The 23,785-nt window shown below is 52.0% G+C and overlaps 1 protein-coding gene across 1 annotated transcript in view; it reads right to left on the bottom strand.

The window, feature by feature from the left end:
• Positions 1 to 215: 215 nt before the first annotated feature.
• CIROZ (ciliated left-right organizer protein containing ZP-N domains) overlaps positions 216 to 23,785 on the bottom strand; it is a 38,340-nt gene continuing 14,770 nt past the window's right edge. Inside the window, 11 exon segments of the mRNA XM_084786295.1 lie at positions 216 to 1,116; positions 1,118 to 2,086; positions 2,644 to 2,816; positions 8,409 to 8,532; positions 8,763 to 8,959; positions 10,077 to 10,161; positions 10,686 to 10,823; positions 12,307 to 12,348; positions 17,392 to 17,535; positions 18,875 to 18,999; positions 22,613 to 22,711. Coding sequence (XP_084642421.1) covers positions 1,033 to 1,116; positions 1,118 to 2,086; positions 2,644 to 2,816; positions 8,409 to 8,532; positions 8,763 to 8,959; positions 10,077 to 10,161; positions 10,686 to 10,823; positions 12,307 to 12,348; positions 17,392 to 17,535; positions 18,875 to 18,999; positions 22,613 to 22,711 — 2,180 coding nt within the window. The 3' untranslated portion in view covers positions 216 to 1,032.

The raw sequence follows: 23,785 nt of genomic DNA, 5'->3' as shown, positions 1-23,785 counted from the left end.
TTAAATGGAGTCAGTAATTTGATTTCAGAGAGAAGCTGAAAACCTTGTAATGGCAGGAGCAGCTCAATTCCGTGGTGAAAAGGAAAAGCCTTAAATGGGGCTATTAAGCCTTTGCCTGGGATGGATCTGCCCAGAGAAAGAGGAAGAAGGGGGGCACGCAGGGGGGAGAAGTCATCTTCGAGGTAGGGACCGTTTATCAGCCAAGACATCCCTGATTATTTATTTATTTATTTAGTTCGCATTCAGGGCTGGCATTGCCGCTGGCCTCCTCCTCTTGGCTGCATTTCAAATCCCACTTCCAGCCATAGGTCGGCCCCGGGGGTGGGGGTGGGGGGCTGGGGGTGGGGGGGCGTGAGGCACTGCCCTCTCAGGGAAGCCCTGAGTGGGGTTCCGGCCCAGGTCACTATGCCTGGCCACAGCTGGGCTTCTGGGCCACAGAGTTTGAGAGCTCTGGGTGACTGCAGGTCAATGGGTCTGTCCAAGCCAGAAGGGTGACACCCCATTGTCCTCCCTTGGGTTTCCCAGCATGCTTGGCCGGGGCTCCACATTCAAAACTATATGTGGCTCTTGTCCACGCCCTTCAATAAACCCACGGGGCAGAACTCACATCCTTTCCATTCAACTGATGGGGAAACTGAGGCTCGGAAAGGCTACTGTCCTCCCTGCTGAGGTTATAAAGCTAGACTTGAGACATTCGGAGCAGAACCCGAGACACAGGTGGGCCCAGCTATAGGGCCAGCACCCTGCCCAGATGCCTTCCCAGATTTAACAGTGAGAGAAGATGCAAAACACAGCTGGGCCAGCTCAAAGAGGCCAAGGGTTCTTGTCATGTCCCAAGCCACAAGGGAAGTAGGGACACGGTGTGGTGTGTTCCTTTCCCCTGTGCCTCCCCTCCCTGGACACTATGACTCGCCCCTGAAGTCTCCAGAAAAGCTCAGCAAGGGAGCCTCTCAAAGCGCCCTTCCACGTGCGCTAAAGCTCAGGAGGCTGGTGGCTCTCAGGGGTGTGGGCCAACCTGGACGCCATTAACTCCTAACCATCAGGGAGGGGTTTCTCAGGCTCACGGAAGCAGGGCAATATGGTTTCTGTAGGAACCAGAGGGCTTTGGGTGTGTGAAAGGCAGGGGACTGGCTGTGTGTGCAGCCCCCAGGTCATGCTGGCCTTCAGGCCCTGCAGACGCTGACTCTGGCTGCAGGGTTCTGTCGGCACCTCCTTCAGAAGGCGCTGAAGGCTTCTCAGAGGTGGAAGCCAGGAGGCCCTTGGGAAATGTCTGGAGAACTGCCAGGCCCACCCTGTGCCTTCCAACAGGCCCTGGACTTGAGGTCCCCAGAGGGACCCTGGCATCTGGCTGCCTCCCTCTTGGGGTGGTGAATGTGGCATCTGTTCCCAGCAAGACCGTGAGTCCCAGCCCTTCCATGGCCTGATTGGATTCTGAGGTTGACAGGCTCAGGTACCCTCTGGCCCCCTCTGCAGAGGGAGCATGGTCATTCTGCGCTGACTCCTGGGTCTCGATTTTAGGTAGTATCTCCTGAGGCCTCCTGGGGGGATGGTGGAAAATCCACCCCTCTTTAGCCTGGCTGCTCATGAAGGACCTTGCCAATGGCGGAAACTGCCCGCTGATGTGGCCAGGCTCCCTCTCAATAGACTCTGTTGAATTCACAGTCTCGCTTGACAATTCTCCGAGTGGGAAGGGACTTCCTGGTGGCTGGGCAGGGTCCTGCTCAGCTCTCACGGCTCTTGGAACTTCAGTTAGGGTAACAGATGGCTCAGAACCCTGGAGCATTTGGGGACCATCAGATGGCCTGGAAGGCCACACAGAAAAGGGGATGTCTGAAAACAAATGTGTGGTCAGGGAATTGGGAGGCAGGGAGACGGAATGTGAGGGCCCTGGGCCCTTCTGGGAAGCTTCTGTATGCTCTGAGGGGACTGCGGCTGGATCCTGGGAATGTGGAATTAAGTCTGCTTTCTCTGGAGGAGTCTGAGGACCCTGGTGCTGTCGCATCGCACTGGACGAGAAGCGGGAAGCCACGGACACCCGGGTTCCTCCTGCAGGTCTAGTCATTTGCATAAATGGTGCTGTCAGTTCCTGCCACAGAGAGACAAAAAGCATCAAAAAGAAAAGCCTGTGATCCTGGTCACCCTGCAGACCTCAGCCCAGAGAAGGTTATGGGGACGCTGGCCTCAGGCTGGGCTTCTAGGCCTGCCTCCAGGACTTTCGCTACCAAACTGTTGGGGCATGCCTCAGTTTCTGACAAACACCCCCGCCCCCCGATTTGAGAATAAAGGTGCTGTCTCTACTGCTGCTTCCTACAATCACATCTCAGGGCACAGAAAGGCTAAGAGCCAGGTAAGATGGAAGGGCTCTGTCCTCAGGTGGAAGTGCTCTAGGTCTCTGCTCTCCTCGGGAGACATTCTGAATTTAAGGAAGAAATGTGACTGGCAGGGGTGGGTGGGGGTGGGGTTGGCTGCGGGGCGGGGGGGGGGGGGAGGGGCAGGGGGGGGGACGGAAGGGGGGCGGTGTCAGAGAGTGACTGTCTTAGAATGAATGATGATAAAAGAAAGGGCTTAGGCCCAGTTGAGGCCATCCCTGCCTCACGACGGGGACCAGACTCTTGGCTGGGGACCAGGGCACAAAGGGCACACCTGTGGGTTTGCTTTGGTGGTCTCTTTATCAGGCTGGGGCACGAGATGCTGAGGGAGCTCCTCCGCGGCAGCCGTTCGTGGGATCAGGAACTGGGAGAAAGCAGCAGTTGGCATTTCCGCCAGAGTAGTCTCCCATCCAGGGGGCAGGGTGGGAAGAGTAGCACTTGGTGTGGCTGTTGGGACAAGTGACTCTTCTCTTGAACCTTTCAAAATGGAAAGCAGAACTCAGCCTTCCCCTTAAGGAAGTGCAGCTCTTCCTGATACCAGTCACGCCAGCTATGAGCATCCATCCCCATACCCAGGGAATGGAAGCCTAGTGGTTAGCACCCAGCACTGAGCTAGGTAGGAGCTTCCCCCATGGCAGACTCTCACAGGCCTTTAAAATTAAGTTGCTAGAAATGCGGCTGAGTTGGTAGACTGCTTGCCTAGCACGCACAAACCTTGCACGGCATAATCCAAGTATGGTGGCACACCCCTGTGATCCCAGCAACTCAGAAGGTGTTAGCAGAAGAATCAGAAGTTCAAGATCATCCTTGAATAGTAAGTTCAAGGCTGGTCTGGGCTTGAGACTCTGTCCCCAAAACTAACAAACCTAAAATATATAAATCCACCAAGAAGAGACTTGATACCCTATGAGCAGATACAGGGGGAGGAGGTCCCCCTTGGGGAGTAAGGGGAAAATGGGAGTAAGGGAGGGAGGGAGGAATGGGAGGATACAAGGGATAGGATAACAATTGAAGCATAATATGAATAAACTAATAAAATATATTAAAAAATAAAATAAAATATATAAACCCAAGTTTCTGCAAAGACTACCTGGCCCCAGCCCACTGCTCAGCCCGGATGCTACCAGCTGGTTTCCGCGTAGAGCCATCTCCTATTTTGAGGTACAATTCACTGATTTGGCCCAGTCACGGGTGTCAGTCAGAACTGGGTAGTGTTCCCTGTCTATGCATTCTCAGGTTAACCAGCCCAAGCACTACTGATGCTCTAGACCAGACCATGCTGTCCTGTGGGGCGGGGCATCCTGTGCATTTTAAGATGATCGGCAGCATCCCTGGCCTCTGCGTACCAGATGCTGTGGCATCCCCCAGACATGCTAAGTAGCAACTCCTAATCTGTAGGTCCAGTATAGTCACTTAAACATTCTAGGTTCATCCTACAGGATGCTTAAAGTGGTGTGATTTTATTTTATTTTATTTTTATTCATATATAGTGTTCTACCTGCAAATAACTGCTGCAGGCCAGAAGAGGGCACCAGATCTCATTATGGATGGTTGTAAGCCATCATGTGGTTGCTGGGAATTGAACTCACGACCTCTGGAAGAGCAGCCGGAGTTCTTAACCTCTGAGCCATCTCTCCAGCCCAGAGTGGTGCGATTTCGTAAACGTCTTGTTGTGTTGTTATGTCTGAGGCAGGCTGTTCTTGAACTCACTCTTAAATCACTCAGCTCTTGGGGGACACTTTCTCCAGTCAGCTTCACACAGAAAAATGAACAGACTCAGCCACCATGGCCCACCGTGTCACAAGGCAGAAACCTCTCAGATGCATCTCCAGAGAAGTCACATGTGTCTCTTCTCAGGAAGTCTGGTGGCTTCCGCTGCCCCTGACTGTCCGTCCACCTGCCTCTTCTTGTCCTAAACTCCACTGCTGCTCTGTCACCCCACGCCTGGGCCCTGAGTGTCCATACCCTCACTGGTTCAAACCCAGGCTATTAGGCTCAACAGCAAGCACCTTTACCTGCTGAGCCATTTTCCTAGCATTCACCCCAACTTCAGAAGGTGAAGAGCCAGGCGTGGTGGCACAGGCCTTTAATCCCAGCACTCGGAGGCAGAAGCAGGTGAATCTCTGTGAGTTCGAGGCCAGCCTGGTCTACAAAGTGAGAGCCCAGGACAAGCAAGGATAACACAGAGAGACCCTGTTTTGAAAAACAAAACAAAACAAAAAAAAGTGAAGAGGACTGTAGTCATAACCCCACTATCACTACCGTCAACTTTCTCTTCTGGGGCTGGGCACCCCACTTACTCCATCGCTCTCAGAAGCTGCCATCTGAAATAGTTAGGATGCTCTTAAATACTGCTTTGGTGTGGTTTTCATTTTGTCAAGGAAGAGGGAGACTCTTTTTTTTTTTTTAATCTATAACCCAGGACTGAAGAGACAGCTTGGGGGCTAAGACCAGCGGCTGCTCTTTCAGAAGATCTGGATTCCGTTCCCAGCACCCATGTGGCATGTCACAACCACCTGTACCTTGTAAGTTCCAGGGGGATCTGGTGCCCTCATCTGACTCTGAGGGCACCAGGCACAAGCATGGTACATAGACACACATGCAGGCAAAGCACCCATCCACAAGAAACAAAATGAACAAATCTGAAAGAAAAGTTCCATAGCCACAGGCACTTAGGTAACCAGTTCTTTTTCTTTTTCTTTTCTTTTTTTCTTCCTTTTTTTTTTTTTTTTTTTTTTTTTTTGGTTTTTCGAGACAGGGTTTCTCTGTATAGCCTTGGCTGTTGTAGACTCACTTTGTAAGCCAGGCTGGCCTTGAACTCACAAGTGATCTGCCTGTCTCTGCCTCCCAAGCACTGGGATTAAAGATGTGTGCCACCATGCCCAGCAAGAGGTTTTGTTTTGTTTTGTTTTTCAAGACAGGCAGTTTAAATGAAAAAAAAAAAAGAGAGGCAGTTTATATTCTTTTGTTTTGTTTTTATGAGACAGGGTTTTCTTGTGTAGCCCTAGCTATCCTGGACTCACTTTGTAGACCAGGCCGGCTTCAAACTCACAAAGATTCGCCTCTGCCTCCCGAGCGCTGGGACTAAAGGTGCGCAACACCGCTGCCCAACTCATCCATTTGTATTCTAATTCACCAGTCGCATATTGGCACATTGGCAAAAGGAAAACATTTTGTGAAAATTCCTGGTGAAAACTGGGTCTAGCAAGCATTTGCTAAGGCAAGATGGAAAAACCTGGAGAAGAAAAACTACAGGAGACGCAGCAGCCCCTGCTCCCCAGGCTTCCAGACTGCAGGGAAGTCAGAAGCTCAGAGCAGAAACTATAAAAAGAACAGAAAGCCCTAGAAGCTGCGGGGAGGTACAGAGGAGGTGCGCTGGGGACCAGGGAGGAGAGAGATTCATTCCGCCCGCTGATATGAAATTAATAAAACCAGAAAGGGAACATTCTTTCCCCGTGTAAATCTTCCTAGGGAGGGAAAAAAAATATTCCTAAAATGTTTTTATTGCTGTTGCTATTTTCGTATTTTATTCATTATCTTCCTGTGAAGAACCTACCTATCCTTCAGAGGCCAGGGCATAGTCCATCTCACGCTCAGCACCTCCCCGTGAGTCCACCTGCCTTCCAAGAGACTCCCTAGAAGTCTCTTATCTCCCCTCACAGGCTGCTGAAGAGACCCCCATCTGGTGGCCTCTGCGCCCTTCCCACCTCTCCCATTGCAAGCGCTTGGTGCACACTGGCCGGGTAGAGTTGCAGCCCTCCCTTTCAAAATCAATATCAGTGCCGCAGGAAACTGTTAAAACAAAAGCAGCCGAAACATGTAAAAAAAACTTTTGAGAAATATTTCCATTTTTAGCAGACCCGTCCTAACGCCACCTCTCCCCCTCCCCCCACCCCAACCCATCCCGGCCTTTGTCTTTGTTTCTAATTCTGAGTTTGGGGCTAGATGTGGTAGGCAGTCCCCCTTTTAATCTTTAAATATAGTTCTGAATATAATTACATTTTTATGCAGCACCGAGACATCATATCCTGGTAACGGGGCATTCTTGCACTTTTAACATCTGAGTTCAATCTCCTTCCCGTCTGTCTTCTATTGAGGACAGTTAGGAAAGTCTAAGATGAAAGTGATTGACATCATTTGTGAATTATGTGTATTTCCTCGTGCTGGATTTGAATGGGTTTTGCTCCTGGTGGTTTTGCATGTGTGAATACCAGGTTGTCTGGTAGCGCGGCTTTCACCGAAACCCCCCTTCGAGACAGGGCTGCAGCATCCTGTGCAGAGTTCATACGTAGTGTTCAAAAGGCAGCTCCCCTTGGAGGAAGGATGCAGAGACGAAAGCTTCTCTGCTAAGGAGTCTGAGGCACCGACTAAACCTGAGGAACCGGGAGCCCACACAGAGATGGCGTATCCTGGTGCCAGGTGCTCTTCTGGGTCACCACTGTCTAATGCAGTGTTTGTGGCAGGTTCTGGGATCCTTGTGTTCCAGATTGGAGTGAAAAAAAAAAAACTGAGGTGAAGACTAGGGATGTAGCTTAGTGGGTAAAGTGGTTGCCTGGCATACACGAAGCCCTGGGTTGGATCACCAGTACTTCACGAACAGGGTATGGTGGCACGTGCCTGTGGTCCCAGCACTCGTGGGCTAGAGGCAGAAGAGCCAGAAACTCAACGTGACCTTTGACTATGTACGTGGTGAGTTCAAGGCCAGCCTAGACTAAATGAGTCTCTGACTGTCTCCCAAAATAAAAACTAAACTGAAAACTGAGGGAACATTCAGAGAAGTGGCACGTGCCGGCAAACCTAGAACCCGGGTAAGACTATCCAAAGTTACACACTTAGGACCTTGTCTCAGAAATAGAAATAGAGGACCAGAAAATAGGTCAGTCAGTAAAGCACTTGCCACACAAGAATAAGAAAGAGGACCAAGGGCTGGAGAGATGGCTCAGAGGTTAAGAGCACTGTCTGTTCTTCCAAAGGTCCTGAGTTCAATTCCCAGCAACCACATGGTGCCTCACAACTATTTATAATGTGATCTGGTGCCCTCTTCTGGAGTGCAGGTGTACATGCAGGCAAAACACTGTATACATAATAATAAATAAAATCTTTAAAAAAAAAAAAAAGAAAGAAAGAAAAGAAAAGAAAAGAAAAGAAAGAGGACCAAGTTCAGATCTCTAGAACCCTTGTTTGAAAAGAAAATTAAAATTAAGTTGGGCTTGGCGGAGCAGGCCTTTCATCCCAGCCCTTGGGAGGCAGAGGCAGAGGCAGATGTAGCTCTGTGAGTTCCAGGCCAGCCAGAGAGATAGTATACATGCAAATAGAGCACTCATGTAAATAAATACACCTTTAAGAAAAAAAAAAAGCTGAGTGGTGGTGATGCACACCTTTAATCCCAGTAGTTGGGAGGCAGAAGCGAGTAGATCTCTGAGTCCAAGGCCAGTCTGGTCTAAAGACTGAGTTCCTAAGTGGCCAGGGCTATACAGAGAAACCTTATCTTGAAGACACAAACCAAAAACAAAACCAAAGAAACACAGCGAAATGCTTTTTAGAGCCCCATGCCTCTGTGTGCACTTGCAATCCCAGTAATTTTTGATGTTTACTATCTGGTCAGACTAGCTGAAAAGGTAAGCTGGCCGCCCGTTGAGAGATTGTCTCAGAAAGCAAGTTGAGTGGGTACGGCAGATGTTGGACATTAACCTTTGTCTTCCATATCCATGTACACACACACACACACACATGAACGCATGCACACACACACACTCACACGCACACAGAGGCTGATCTGGCCAGTTGATGCACTCCTACCTCCATCTCCCGTCCACAGCCAGGTACCTCTGCACCATCCGGTCGGTACCCAGGCCTCTCTTTGTCTCAGCCAGTTCCCGCAGCGTGCCTGACAGAATCACTACATTGCTTGCACGTGGGAGCCCTCCGATCCAGGGAATGAAACACCATCATAGGAGAGTGAACCCAGGGCAGGGAACGAGACCTTGTGTGGCATGTACCTGTCACCCAGCAGGAATGCTTTCAGGGTCCCTCACTTACCCACGCATTGGAAAAAGTTCTCCACCGTCCAGTGCACTGGGGAAACCATCTCTGCAAAGTCCAGGCTCAGATCCACCCTGTAGAAAGCTTGTGTCCCTGGGGAGTCTCCGGCTCCTTGGCATGGCTGTAGGGCAGCAACGCATTGGTTACACAGGACAAGGTGCCTCCCATGCTTTGTAGCTGTCCCCGTTGGGGCCACCTCTGAAACAAAGCTGAACCTCCAGGGTCTAAATGGGGAGGCTACCACTCAACCAGCCCCAAAGTCCCACTGTCTGCATTTCTGACTTCTGGTACCAACCGTAGCCTGAGCAGGAGGCCTCGGAGGCAGCATGGCGGTGCCACCAGGCCACTGACCTGGTTCTGGAGCAGCAGCACGGCTGGTATACTGACAACCACAAAGTCCCTGTCCTCTGCCACTGTGAAGGTGTCTGACTGGTGCACCTGAAGAAACCTGGGACTCAGAGACTCTTCAGCAAGGGATCCTCTTTTGACCAGACCCAGCCTCTGCTTGGGGATGTGAACTGAGATCTCCGGCCCTGGCTGGGATGATGCTGGGCAAGAAGGAAACGAGATCCAGAAAACGAGTTGTGGGCACACAGGGGTTTAGCCAGGCCATAGCCGTGACCAGCCCCCCTGAGACATAGTGTCCCCAGACCATGCCTGCATGGACAAATAAGAGAAGGTGGGGGGGAGGGGGGGTGGGGGGTGGGGGAGGCCACCCTGCCTAGCTCCCAGAGGATGCTGCCATTCGAGAAGGTCTATGGGAGCTGGGCGTGGTGGCACACGCCTTTAATCCCAGCACTCAGGAGGCAGAGGTAGGTGAATCGCTGTGAGGCCAGCCTGGTCTACAAAGCGAGTCTAGGACAGCCAAGGCTACACAGAGAAACCATGTCTCGAAAAGCTGAGAGAGAGAGAGAGAGAGAGAGAGAGAGAGAGAGAGAGAGAGAGAGAGAGAAAGGTCTACCGAAAGGCAGGTGCCAGGAGTAGGAAGGCCTTTCTCTGCCAACACTGTATTCCACGACCCTGCCTGGTCCTCCTTCGATTACAAGCGGCTGTTAGGAAACACAACTCATATCAGTTGTTTACACTTTAGCAAGAATTTTGTTGTGTCAGCCCTCTCACGGGGACTTTCTGGGCCAGCACTGCAGTTGCTAAATGAAAGCATTTGTCTCCAAATAAAGATATTTCAAATAGTACCAACAGGGTAAGAGATGTGTTCGGACTTGGCAAGGACATTCCCCCAAGGCTCCCGAACTCCCCAGAGTTCTCACTCTGAAACTTATTTCATGATAAAATTCTAATCAAACCCGCAGGGTTCCTCATCTCTCATTTACCCACATAGGACAAAGCCTTTGAGCCATCTTAACTCTGCATAGTGAGATCTTTAGAGTGAAAATTCCCTAGAGGTCGGCAGAGTTGCCTCCAGGGTCCCCAGCTCCTTCACAATGCAGAAGTGAGAAAGGAGGGTGTGGCCGCTAAGCCTTGCAGAATAAGAAGACCCTTTCTCATCACTGTCCCTAGAGCCTGCCTGGAGCCCCTACAGTTCCCTGATCGCAGGGTCCTCTGCTCTCCGTAGACAGTCCACACGGTCACGCCCCACACAGACTGCTGCTCTCACAAGCACCAAGCCTTCAGAAGTCCTCAGCCAAGCTTGGGGCTGGGTCTTACCCAGTGGGCACGCGGCCTCGAAGGAGTAGGCAAAGGAACCGCTCACCAGCCACAATGGCAGGAGCTCCAGGGAGGTGTTCCACACCTGGGGAAGCAGGAAGGTCCCCCTGTGGCCACTGTTCCTTCCAGAGGCACACTCCCTCCATAAGCGCCCACCCTACCCACCCCACCTTTCACCTCATCTCTGAACAAAAGCCCCAAGAGTCAGAAGCCAGGCCAGGGCCTGTTGCTCCCGTGCAACCAGGAAATATTATTTAGCCAGGATATTTTTAGCAGGAAGCAAGCTCGGAGCAAATGTCATGTGAGCCGTCTTCTCTTACACGGCAACTTTGGGCTATTTAAAGAGACGGTAATTACGCTCCTGCCACCATGATCAGGACGCGCTGAATACATGATTGCCGGAGCCCTTCATCTGCCGAGCAGAGCACTTTGCGCTAATGGGCCCCAATTTTCAAAGCCGCCTGCCTAAATCTGTCCAGTCTCACAGGTGGACACGTGAATTGGCACTTCAGGGTGACAAAGCGCTCCTTGGGGTGCCGGGCTACAAAGCCGTTCCGAGCCCCACCCCCACCTCCCGCAACCTGGCATGTCGTGAAGTCCAGCACGGACCTCCTGCCTCTGAAGAAGTTCTTGTCTTGGGCTTTGGATGGTGACTGCCGTGGCACCAATCTCCACGTCCAATCCCACCAAGCTGGCGTCCTCCAGAGAAGCCACCAGCTCCCCTCGAAGGGACAGCAGCCATGGGGTCTGAAGACATAAGGCAAAGTCACAGTCCAGCTGATCAGGGAGGGAGACATGCTCACTCAGGGCCAAGGAGCACGGCAGCTACTTAGAGACACCGGTGCCCTCATATTTCAGGGGAGCAGACCTTTGTGGTGTTGTTGTATTGTTTTGTTTGTTTTTGTTTTGTTTTGTTTTGTTTTTTTTGTTTTTCGAGACAGGGTTTCTCTGTGTAGCCTTGGCTGTCCTGGACTCGCTTTGTAGACCAGGCTAGCCTCGAACTCACAGCGATCCGCCTACCTCTGCTTCCCAAGTGCTGGGATTAAAGGCGTGCGCCACCACCGCCCGGCTGAGCAGACCTTTTTTAGGCATGCTTAGAGCACAAATGAACATTCTGTGCCTCCAAAGAGCAGGGACAGCCACTCAGACTATGTGTGCTATTCAGGCCAGCGTGACTGACATCCTGTTGACCTGGTCTCTCATTGCTACCCTGTAGTAAGACACTGGGATTTAAAAAAACAAAAACAAAAACACGGGTGCCTGGTAATGTAAGAGGTACAGGGAAGAACCACACCCCAGTCCAGAATTGGGGGAAAGACTTTAGTATGAATGGCCCTGTATGGATTCCAAAGACCCAAAGAGGTGAGGGGAAGAGGGGCTGGCTCTTCCCAGGTGGCTGTGGGGACACCTAAGACCAGGAGCAAAGTCTGGTCACTGGTGTAGTGACTCAGGTCTCCATTGCTTGGCACTCAGGAGATAGAGGCAGGAGGACCAGAAGTTCAAGGTCAGCCTCAGCCACTTAGTGAGTTAAAGACCAGCCTGGGCTGCATGAGGCCCTATCTTTAAAAAGGAGGAGGAGGAGGAGGAGGAGGAAGGGGAAGAGGAGGAGGTCTGAGCATTGTGACACACACCTTTGATCCCAACACTCAGGAAGCAGAGGCAGGTGGATCTCTGTGAGATCAAGTCCAGTCTGGTCTACATAGAAAATTTCAGGCCAGTCAGGGCTGTATAGTGAAATTCTGTCTCAGAACAAAAGAGGAGGAAGGAAAAGGAGGGGAGTCAGGGAGAGGAAAGCTGTGTACAACAGAAAGGGGTGACGGCCTTGCAAAGGAGCCAGCTCCTGCCTGTGGTAGCCTTGGCTGTCCTGGACTTTGTAGACCAGGCTGTCCTCGAACTCACAGCGATCCACCTGCTTCTGCCCCCCAGAATCTGCTGGGATTAAAGGTGTGCGCCACCACACCCGGCCCTGCCACTGGGACTTTTCAGACAGACTCTTAGCATGACAGGACCTAGAGGCTTCCTACCCCAGCAGGGCCCCACCAGGTTTTTTCCAGACACCTTCAGGCCTCTGCATAGTGGGTACCAGGAGGAATGCCAGTTTGGCCAAGATGCAGACCTGCAAAGAGTCCTGCTGTCCATGGACACTCTCCACAAAAGAGCCGTGGAGGTGACAACATTCTGCCTCAGAGCCTGGCAGAACCTTCCAGAACAATGCTCTTACCTCACCTACCTGTCCACCATCGCTCCTTGGAGGAGGCAAGGGCCTAGAGACCTGCAGAAGAGAGAGGAAGCAACATCTGCAAGCTGTGGGCAAAGGCGAGCGAGTCAGAGAGCAAGGGCTTCTGCAATTGCCTCAGCAGGAGTCCGGCGAGAGAGCCATGCCGCCCCCGGTTGTTTGCTCATTAAGACAAGGAAAATCATTTATGCTCTGGGACTCAAGTGTCAACAGACCCAGGGAGATGTCGCCTCAGCTGCTGCCCTGGGCCAGGCCAACAGGGCAGCTGGCGTGCAGAGCACAGCTGGCAAGGTGGAGGGGGTGGTGCATGCGTGCAGCATGGCCCTTCTGTTCTAGACGAGACCGGGTGCGATATCTTCCAGGTCCTCCCACCTCATCTCGCCCCCTGTCACCCGTCCCTTCCTCACACTTTTCTTTCCCTGCGGATTCCACTAAGCAAAGATGGAAGAGTGTTACACCACCACCACCCCGCCCTCCATGGCACCATGTTTAGAAGGCCCAATCATCTCGGGTTCCCCCAATGAAGAACTTTCAATGCTAAAATACAGATGGTCTCAGGCAGGCCTGGACAGCCGCTCCCTCGCTGCACCCGAGCCTCAAGGTGTGGGCCAGGGACCTGCCTGAGCCCAGCTGTTCCCAGCTGCCCTCTTTACTTACATTTCTTTTACTACATTATTTATGTATCTATTATGTCAATGTGTATGTGTGGGGGCACGCACCTGCCACAGCGTGCATGTAGGGGTTCCAAGGACAACTTAGGGGAGCCAGCTGTTTCTTTCTACCATGTGGGTCCTGGAGACAGAACTCAGGTTGTCTGGCGTGGGTGGGAGTGCCACCGAGCCACCTCACAGCCCTCCGCTTACCCTTCTGCTGCCTCCACCCCGCCGCCCCCGCCCCCATCCCCACCCCCTTTAACTTTGCTGCAAGCATGGGCAGGGAGATTGAGGCACAGGACGGAATCAAGACCAACAGAGAGAGACTTCCTCCCCTCCCCTTAACCCATAATAGTTAAGGACACGGAGTCCACAAAAGACTAATGCACCATGACAATGCTCCCGGTTTGGCTGCACTCCTCCCATGATGTACAGAATCCATTCCTCCAGGCCCAGAGGCAAGTGGATAGAGTTGGGGGTGGCCCCCATCTCCTCAACCTTGTCAATACCTCAGCTGGGCTGCTCCCCCTCAACCACCCCCCACCCCACCCCCGCTTCAGGGAGCCATCCCCCTCCCCCACTCCCCAAGTCCCCACATTGCCGTCTCCCACCATTGCCAACAGGCTAAGCACAGCCCACAAGAAGCCTGTAATTTCCTCACCTTGGGGGTTCTGACTTCACTTCGGGGGGCCAGAGAGGAAGGAATGGGGAAAGACATCTGAGGTTTGGCCAGATGATAAAGGGATTCAACATTTCCCAGGTTGGCCACCAAAGGCTCCCTCTGGTCCCTATACCCACAGCCCAGGGCAGCCCGGGAGGCTGGGCTTTCCCACAGAGGGAGCAATTTTGTGTAAAGAGCAAAAGGAACTGGGATCAAGCGCACAGTCCAACCCCACCATGCCCTTTAAGTGGCCACGCGCAGACTATATTTAGGGCCGGCAGACACTCAGCAGGACCTCGGGTAGTCTTCCCTGGGAGCAATTGGTAATCACAGCATTGAGTTTACCGGTGCCCCTGGGCACACTTAACCCAGGGCAATGAATAGTTATTGCGCAGCCTCCCCGCTCGGGGCTTGTGGGCACACTTAAGCAAGCTCGCAGATCACTGCGAGCAGGGCATGGCTCGGGTACACCCTTGGGCACCCTGTGCCATCAGCGGGGAGAGGCAGAGTATTAAATATCTATGTGCCCTGTGCCCCACAGCTGCATTTAGCCAAGGGCAAGGCTGGTGTAACGGCTTTAATTAAAACTTAATGCAAGTTCAAGGTGCAGCCGTGGAAGCGGTTGCAGAAGTCACCAGGAATGAATCAGTCAATTCGACGAGGTGGTGAGGGTCTATGACAGCGGAGTGGGGGAAACAGAGGAGAACGGGGCAGCTGAGTCCCGTTGCTCCAGTGCAGCCGACTCTCGGTGACTCCACCCAGGGGTATGAAGGTTCCGTAGGTTCCAACACCTTTACTGGGGAGGGACACTAGGGATCTGGGCAGGTCAAAAGGGACAAAGTGGGAGCTTGGCTGGCTACGAGCTCCGGTTTCCTCCCGGTTTCTGTCCAGTGTTGTGTGACACGGGCAACCTTGTCCCCCTGGTGGCCGCTCTCAAAATTACAGGCCAGTGTAAAGAGAAGCGATCAGACCTAGACTGTCAAACCCACGCCGCAAAGCTACACTGGGGGATCTTTAGGAAAAGGCCTATGACTCTTAGGAACAGCAACACCCTGCCTGGCATGACCACAGTGGGACCTAAGAATCCCTCTGCCTCACGGCCGGGCGTGGTGGCACACGTCTTTAATCCCAGCACTTGGGAGGCAGAGGCAGGCGGTTCGCTGTGAGTTCGAGGCCAGCCTGGTCTACAAAGTGAGCCCAGGACGGCCAAGGCTACACAGAGAAACCCTGTCTCGAAAAACAAAAACAAACAAAGAATCCCTCTGCCTCAGGTACCACTCCTTAAAGTTGAGAGGCAGAGAAAACTCCAGATGCCGGAAGGAGGTGCAGAGTTGGGGGGTCCCAAACTCTGCTCAGCTCTTCCTCGGTGTCCCTAGCACACTCACTTCAGAGCCCAGAAAAGACGAGGGTGGAACTGCACGTCCTCCACGGGCAGGGCTAAGGTCCATTCAGATCTGACCATCTAACTGCAGTATAGAGCCTGTCACTCAGGATGTGCCTCACGGATGCTTCTTTTTTTGTTTTGTTTGTTTTTGTTTTTGTTTTTCAAGGCAAAGTCAGGAGACCACTTGCAGAAGGCAGCTCTCTCCTCCTACTATGTGGGTTCCAGGAATCAAACTCAGGCTTGGTGGCAAGCGCCTTTACCCACTTGCTGGGAGGGTCTTGCCCTGTAGCCCAAGCTGAGTTCAAACCTGCAAGCCTCTTGCCTTACCCTCCTGAGTGCTAGATTCCAGATGTGCACCATCAAGCCCAGCTCTAGGGTCAGCACTCTGCTTGGCCACTCAGTAGTTGCAAAATTAAAGTTAACTTTTTTTTTTTCAAAACAGGGTTTCTCTGTATAGCGTTGGCTGTCCTGGACTCACTTTGTAGACCAGGCTGGCCTCGAACTCACAGTGATCCACCCACCTCTGCCTCCCGAGTGCTGGGATTAAAGGTGTGTGCCACCACACCCAGCTCTAAAGTTAATATATTTGGATGCTGGGGATGTGATTCAGTTGGGGGTGTTCCCTTAGCATGCATGAAGCCACTGGCACATAAACCAGGTGTGGTGTCACCTAGCCCTTGGGAGATGGAAGTGAGAGAGTCAGAGGTTCACCCTTTACTACATAGTGAGTTTGAGGCCATCCTAAGGCACATGAGACCCTTGTACCAAAATAAGTAAAATAAACAACTACAAAAAAACAAAAACAAACAAACAAAACCTGTTTGAGGAATAAAGTGAACATTTTTTCCCTTGCTGAGGAGCCCGGGGCCTCACACATGCTAGGCAAGCACTCGAACACTGAGTTACTTTCCCCAACCAGAAGCCCACTTTTTACAATGTAATTTCACACACAGTTACAGATTTCCTGTTTCTCTTTTAAAAGCTGAAAATTCTAGCAAGACCGGGCAGAGGTTGAGTGGCTGCTCATCAAAGGGGCCTGTTCTAGTTTGCCAGGGCCCATTAGACTTGGGGCTCATAGCCCCCATTCTGCCATTGTCGGCAACGGGACCCCAATCAACTCTCACGTCCACTCTATAGGATCGAGAAGTAAACAGAACCTCCTGCCTGCGGTCAGCATTAGCAGAGCAGGGGCAGGGGCGTGGCTCAGTGGTGAGGTACTATTGGCCTGGAATCCACCAATGAGGGGCAGGGGCGTGGCTCAGTGGTGGAGCACTGGCCTGGAATCCATCGGTGAGGGGCAGGGGCGTGACTCAGTGGTGGGGTACTATTGGCCTGGAATCCACCAATGAGGGGCAGGGGCGTGGCTCAGTGGTGGAGCACTGGCCTGGAATCCATCAGTGAGGGGCAGGGGCGTGGCTCAGTGGGTGAACACTTGCCTAATAGATGCCAAGTCCTGAGTTCCGTCCTTAACACCAAAATAAGCAAAGCGCAAAGCAGTAGCATCTACGCCTGGCACAGCGGGGTGAGTGGGAAGATAAGCTGTGCTGAGGAAGTGAAAGCTTGAGTTCAGTTGCTTAGGCCTTTCTCTGTGTGGCAGGCTCATTGCTTCTGTGGGTTCGCGACCCTCCCCTGCTCCCAGCCAAGTCTCTCTCTGTCCCAGGGCTACAGAGTAAACTTGAGCTTAAGGACGCCGCCAGGCAATGACGTCACACAGCTGGACTATGCCAAGGCCTGTGTTGCTGGGACTGGGCACAGCCCCAACCCTGATGTCTATAAAGCTTTGATATGACCTAGGTATAAAAAAGGAGCCAAAGCTGGGGAAATTGTTCTGTGGATAAAGCACTTGCCTCAAAAAATGTAAAGGCCTGCACTTGTATCCACAGAACCCACATAAAGCCAGGTGCAGTAGCTGGGGTCTGTGGTCTCAGCATTCCTATAGACAGGAGGCAGAGTCAGGAGAATGCCCGCAAGTTTGAAGGTAGCTAGCCTGACACGGAGCTGCAAGCAGGAGGCTCTGTCCAGAGAACTGTCCTCTGTCCTCCACTGTCCTTGGGACACACACAAGAAACTCTTCTCATTGGGCGGTGGTGGCACACGCCTTTAATACCAGCACTCGGGAGGCAGAGGCAGGCGGATTGCTGTGAGTTCGAGGCCACATGGCTCACGGCAACAAAATCCCAGTCGAAAGGTGGCACCCAGGCAGTACTACCAAGGTCCACAGAGACTGGGCCTACCCTGTGTCTCTGTCACTCCTGCTGGGCTACATCCCAAGGCCTTTGAAGGGAAGCTAGCCCAAGATGCCACCACCCAGCCCCACTCCCCATCTCCCGCCACCTCTGGGGGGTCCCCACCTCCACCCCCAGACCTTCCCAGGCTTTTACCTGGATGAATGAGGGGTGACAGCGAACGGTCTGCTCATCCAGCCGCGACGTGACCATGGGACATTTCATTACATAGCGATGGCTCAGCTTCAACCTTTTTGCCCCTTTATGAAACATTCTGATTTCCAACCTATAATTTGCTTTCTGGAAGCCGGGCAAAATCCACATGCGCAAATGAAAGAAGAAAATGAAGTTAATAGGCCACAATTACAGGTCAGCCTCTGTTCCCTGTGGGCACAGTCAACGCTGGCTGGCCTCTTGGACATCTGGCCCATGGAAGAGCTAAGAAGCAAGTGGAAGGGCCTCAGGGACTGGGGGGGACCTCAGCAGCCCCCACAGAGGGAGCCCCTGGTGAGACCCCTGGGGCTGCACCTTTCAGGAAGGTCACCCTTAAAGAGACAGCATGGCATCTGGGCACTCGGGGAGTCGGAGGCAGGCAGATAGCTGTAAGCCAGCCTGGTCTGCAAAGCAAGTCTAGGACAGCCAAGGCTACACAGAGAAACCCTGTCTGGAAAAACAACAGCAAATAAAAGATGGGGGCGGGGAGGGAGATATGCTGAACACAAGTGAGCAACTAAGCAAACAGCACATGGCCATTTCTGTAGCAGAGTTTCAATATGTCAGACCAAGGGGTCCCACAGGTGCCTAGGTTGACCCCTTCACCCCTGGAAGAAGACCAAGTGTGAACCCTGGGGTGAGGGGTTGGTGAAACAGGGTATATAGGGACGGGACTGAGGGGCTGCCAGGAAGGGGAGCGATGACACAAGAGAGAGGAGCAGTAGGGCTGAAGAGAGAGTAGTAAGCCAGGAACGGGGGTGGGGGGGGGTTGGGGGGTGGGGGGGGCAAACCCATAACCCCAGGGTTCAGGAGGCTGAGGCAGTATTACAAATCCAAGGACTGCTTGGGCTACGGGGAGAGTTCAGTGCCAGCCTGTACAGAGATACCCTGCCTCAAAACAAAAATAAGGAGGGGAAGGGCAAAGGCTTCACCTGTAATCCCAGCACTTGGGAGGCAGAGGCGGGCTGATCTCTGTGAGGCCAGCCTAGTCTAGAAAGCAAGTCCAGAACAGCTATGGCTACACTGAGAAACCTTGTCTGGAAAAAAAAAAATTTAAAGGCAGCGGTGGGAACGTGGGGTGGGTGGGGGGAGGGGCGGTGTGTGGAGGGGGGAGGGGGAGGGAGGGAGGGGTGGACTGGAGAAGGCAATGTACATCTTTAGTCCCAGCACTTGGGAGGCAGAGGCCGACAGATCCCTGAGGCCTCTGTTTGAGGCCAGCCTGGTCTACACAGCCAATGAACCCAGGCTAGCCATGGGTTTATAGCAAGACCCTGTCTGAGAGCAACAACAAAAGAAGGCGGATATGTATGCGACTCAGTGGATATGTATGCGACTCCGTGAACGTGCCTTGCCGGGCGCCCTAGCGTGTGCGTGAGGCCCTGAGTTCGGATCCCAGCACAGCAAATGAGCACCTTCTCAAACCCACCTCTCTCTGTACAAAGCAGGCAGAGTACAGAGCTCGGAAGATGAAGCCACCCTCGTGAGCAGGACACAAGAGGTAACCACATTTAGGAAGAAGAGAATCCAGCTGGTCGGGGGCCCTCTTGGTGCCTGTGACAGAAACAGACAAACCGTGGGGGAAACAGCAGAGGCGAGGTCAGGAGTGTCCGACAGCCAGAACACAAGGCCAGGGCCGCTCCATCCTGGACACCAGAGAACAGCGAAGATGGAGTCTTGTGCCGACAGAAGCCCTTGGGTGCTGCCACATGTGCATGCAGGCTCTCCCTCCCTCCCTCCTCTCAGCTCTGGGCCCAGCCTGAGTTGCAGAAGTTGTCTCCTAACTCCTTTCCTGCTTCCTTCCATCCGCTGTGGCCTACCTTCCCCCAGTCCCACAGAGTCCCAGTTGAACCTGTACCAGATCTTTCCACACTCCATCCAGAGACTTACGTGAGGTTCACCTGACCTTTGACCACCCTCCCTCTGCCTTGGCCACTCTGGCCTTCCTGCTTTTCCTAACACACCCTGGGTACACTCAGGGCCTTTCCACTGGCTGTGTCTTCTACCTATAACTCTCTTCTAGGTCCCTGTGTGGCTCAGTCCACCACTCTGGAGCCTTTAAGTAAAGGCCCCTTGTCAGTGAGGCCTCTGCCAGCAGAGACTCCATCACCTCTCTCTCAACCTTACCCCACTCCCAGGCTCCCTTTCTGCATCACACCTTACCGCCTCACCTGCTGAAAAACATGACCATGGCTGTAGCACTGGTCTCGCTGCCAAAGGCCAGCCCCACGGCGCCAAGGGTATTTATCTGTTTTGCTCTTTGCCGTATTTTCTAGTGCCTTAAGCTGCATCTGGTGCACAGAGGGCTCTCAGTAAACATTTATTGGATGAGCAAAACACAAAGAGGAATATCTCTGAGCAGAGGGATTACGGGCAGTTTCCATTTTCCTCTTTGGATTTATTCTGTTCCCATAATTATCTTGTATTGCTTTTAAGGTGTTCTTTTTGTTTTGTTTTTGTTTTTAAGTCTCTCCCACCCCAAAGCCCACACTTTTATTTGCAAATAGTTGATGTGAGCTGAACACACCCTTGCAGGAGACAGCTCCAGCAGCCTGGATGTGAGAGACTCTCTGGTGACATGCTTTCCTTTTAAGAGTGTAAAGCCTTCGAGGCTATCTTTAGCAGGAGATCAAGGCCGGGCCCGTGACTCTGAAAGGCAGATCACTGGGGAAATAAAGTGTCTAAGCCTCGATGTGCAAATTGACCCGGATCGCTTTAGTTTCCCATTCACGTCTGCACTTTGTAAATATTTGCCTGCATCCTGCTGCTCACACCTGCTCGCTGTCCCTTCAACTTTATGGAAGGCAGCAGGCAGCGCCGTTTCCGCATCCCCACCTGGCACTGCTGAGTAAAAAGAAACACTCTCCCTCCGAAGAAGCCACAGGTGTCTCTGACAGCGCCTAAAACTAATGGCCTGTGGCTGGCTGCTGTGACTAATTCCCTGATTATTGACTTTATGATTTTACACTTAAAACTTCTTTATAATAACACACAGAAATGTTTAATGGGCTCTATCCAGAGCCATAAAAATTACTTATTGAACAAGCGTTTTAAAACTATTAATCTATTGTTTTCCATTAATAATGGCTTTCCAAAGAACGGGCGACAGCTTAATGTATCCTCCGCGTTTTCTCCTGGAAAAGTGGCCTTTTAAAACACCAATGCGGCTCCAGCTCCCAGGGCGTCGCTGGCTGGCTGACCATCCCAGGGCCAGATCAGGACTCAGGACACACCAGTCCTGACGGACAGCCCTGTAGAATTTCCACATGAGGCCGAGAGTGGTGGCTCCCACCTGTAATTCCAGCAATGGAGAAGCTGAGGCAGGAGAACTACCATGAGTCTGAGGCAAGCTGGACTGCATAGAGAGTGCTAGGGTAGTCTGGGACACAGCTTTAAAAAAAAAAAAATCTGTTTTAAAAAATAAGGGGAGGAGGAAAACATTTTGAGATGGGAAGGCTTTTCTCCTCAATTTCTTCACTTTTGTACCCAAGAGAGGAAATTTTGGGGTGTCTTCCTTGCAGCCTCTGCGAGCAAAGGTGCAAAAGGTGAACCACAGGCACCTTCTCTATTCTTACTCCTCCTAGAAGTTTCCAGAAGGTCTTCCCACTTTGCAGTGGGTAAGCTCATGGCTCAAAGTTTTCTGAAAGCGATCGTTGTTTTTGGCCTGTTTTAGGCATGAGATTCTCCCACCATGCACAAAATGCAGGTAAGACCTGTGGGCCAGGGATGGAGAGATGGCTCAGTGGTGAAGAGCACAGGCTGCTGCTCTTCCAGAGGGCCTGGGTTTGGTTCCCAGCACTCACGTGGTGGCTCACAACCATCTGAAATCCTAGTTCCAGGAGATGGACACCCTCTACTGGCCCCCGCTAGCAATGCCTGTACATGGCGCATAGATGTACATGCAGGCGCCACACCCATACACATGCACTAAAGGATTAAAATGGAAAAAAAAGAAAAGAATTGTAGACCAGCAAGATGGCTTGGTGAGTTAAAGGCACTTGCCACCAAGCCCAATGACCCAAATTCAATATCCTGGATCCACTTGGTTAGCCACTGTGGCACATAATGAATTCTTTTGGGGCTGTAAATCTTCAGGGTTTCCTCACTAATAATGATTTCATTTTTTGTTGTTGTTGGTTTGGGTTGGGTTTGGGTTTGGGTTTTTAAAGACAGGATTCCTCTATCTGGCTGTGGCTGTCCTGAACTTGCTTTGTAGACCAGGCGGGCCTCAAACTCAAAGATCAGCCTGCCTCTGCCTCATTGAGTGCTGGGATTAAAGATTTGTGCCACAATACCTGGCTATAAACAGAATTTTTAAAGAATATATTTTTAAGCCAGATGTGGTAGTGCATACCTGTAATCCCAGCACTCAGGAGGCAGAGGCAGGTGGATCTCTGTGAGTTCGAGGCCAGCCTGGTTTATAAAGCGAGTCCAGGACAGCCAAAGCTACACAGAGAAACCCTGTCTACAAAAACCGAACCAAACCAAACCAAAAGAATATATTTTTTAATTCCCATTAGCTTCACCATGTGATTTAAGTTTGGGGGCATACTAGCACCTGATGGGCACCTCAATCCAGGTTTGGGGCCATTTGTCCACTGAGCAAATATCTATTAGGAGCCTCCTAAGCACAAGACAGAGTCCTTAGTTCCAGAGGCACAGCAGCTATCAACATGGAGCACATGGGGCTGTGCCTGCTCCCAGCTACCTGCTGGTGGCACTAATGACAAGCATGTGAACAGCGGGAGGTCTTTTTTTTTTTTTTTAAACAGGGTTTCTCTGTGCTGCCCTGGCTGTCCTAGACTCACTTTGTAGACCAGGCTGGCCTCGAACTCACAGTGATCCACCTGCCTCTGCCTCCCGGAGTGCTGGGATTACAGCCTACGCCACCACAACCAACCGGCTTGTAGAAGGTCATTTTAAGTGGGGACAAGAATTGAGAGGAAATAGGGGGAGACTGTAACAGGACGGGGGAGTCGCCTTGGAGAAGGTCAGGGCAGCCTGGGGAGGGAGAGATTTACCAGCATGAAGCGCAGAGAGGGAAGCCTTCAGGGAACTACAGCACTCGTGGCCTGGTGTGGGGGACGCCCTGGGGATCTCCCTTAGCAAAGGCTCCAGCCAGCCAGTGGCTGAGGTTGGAAAACCTGAGCCCTAGAAGATGGCTTACCTGGCAGGTGCAGGACCCTGGCCAGCCACTGCCTCAAACCCTGCACGTGGCTCCTCGGGATCTGCAGGGTCATGTAGTCTGAGAAACACTCGACCTTCTCTGTGGGACAAGAAGAGGCTTCTGAGGAGGCAGAGAGGACACAAGGGAGGGAGGAAGGAAAGGAGGACGGACCTATGGGCCTCCTTTCAACCCTGCTGCAGTGGACCAGGTAGGAAAGGGGTCACTGTAGTTTTATGGGAAGACGGGGAATAGTGTGATTTAGCGGCGAGTGTAGGCACCAGAGTCAGAATATCTAGGTCTAAATGTGTGTGTGTGTGTGTGTGTGTGTGTGCCTGTGTCTGTCTGTGTGTGTATGTGTGAGTGCGTGTGTGTGTGTGTGTATGTGCCTGTGTCTGTGTGTTTCTGTGTCTGTGTATCTGTATGTGTCTATGTGTGTATGTGTGCGTGTTTGTGTGTCTGTGTATGCGTCTGTGTGTGTGTATCTGTGTGTGTCTGTGTCTGTGTGTGTCTGTGTCTGTGTGTCTGTGTGTCTGTGTATGCGTCTGTGTGTGTGTATCTGTGTGTGTCTGTGTCTGTGTGTGTCTGTGTCTGTGTGTCTGTGTGTCTATGTGTGTCTATGTGTGTCTATGTATGTGTGTGTATCTGTGTCTGTGTCTGTGTCTGTGTGTGTCTATATGTGTCTGGTGTGTGACTGGGTGTGTGTGTGTATGTGTCTGTGTGCATGTGTGCCTGTTTCTTCCTAGAATTGAGTATATGCTAATGATGAGGAAATGAATACTGATGAAGGACCAGCAAGGTTTACTGGCCACCAGCCTCTACATGTGTGAAAGGGCACACATACTCAGACAGGTACACATACCATACACATGCACACAAAATTACTTTGTAAAAGGTGGGAGCCAGTGAGATGCCTCAGCAAGTAACAGTCCTTGCCACCCCAACACATTAATCTGTCAACCTGAGCTAGACCCATAGTACCCATATCCCTTAGGTTTCTATTGGTCACACCAGTCACACCAAAAGCAACTTGGGGAGGAAAGGGTTTATTTCAGCTTACAGTTGTAGTCTGTCATAAAGAGAAGTCAGGGCAGGAACCTGGATGCTGGAGCCAAAGCAGAGGCTATGGAGGGGTGCTGCTTACTGGCTGTTTCCCATGGCTTGCTCAGCCTGGTT

Source organism: Acomys minous (assembly GCF_964271855.1).
Source record: "Acomys minous genome assembly, chromosome: 6".
Lineage (NCBI taxonomy): Eukaryota > Metazoa > Chordata > Mammalia > Rodentia > Muridae > Acomys > Acomys minous.
This window is presented reverse-complemented; position numbering and strand designations above follow the sequence as displayed.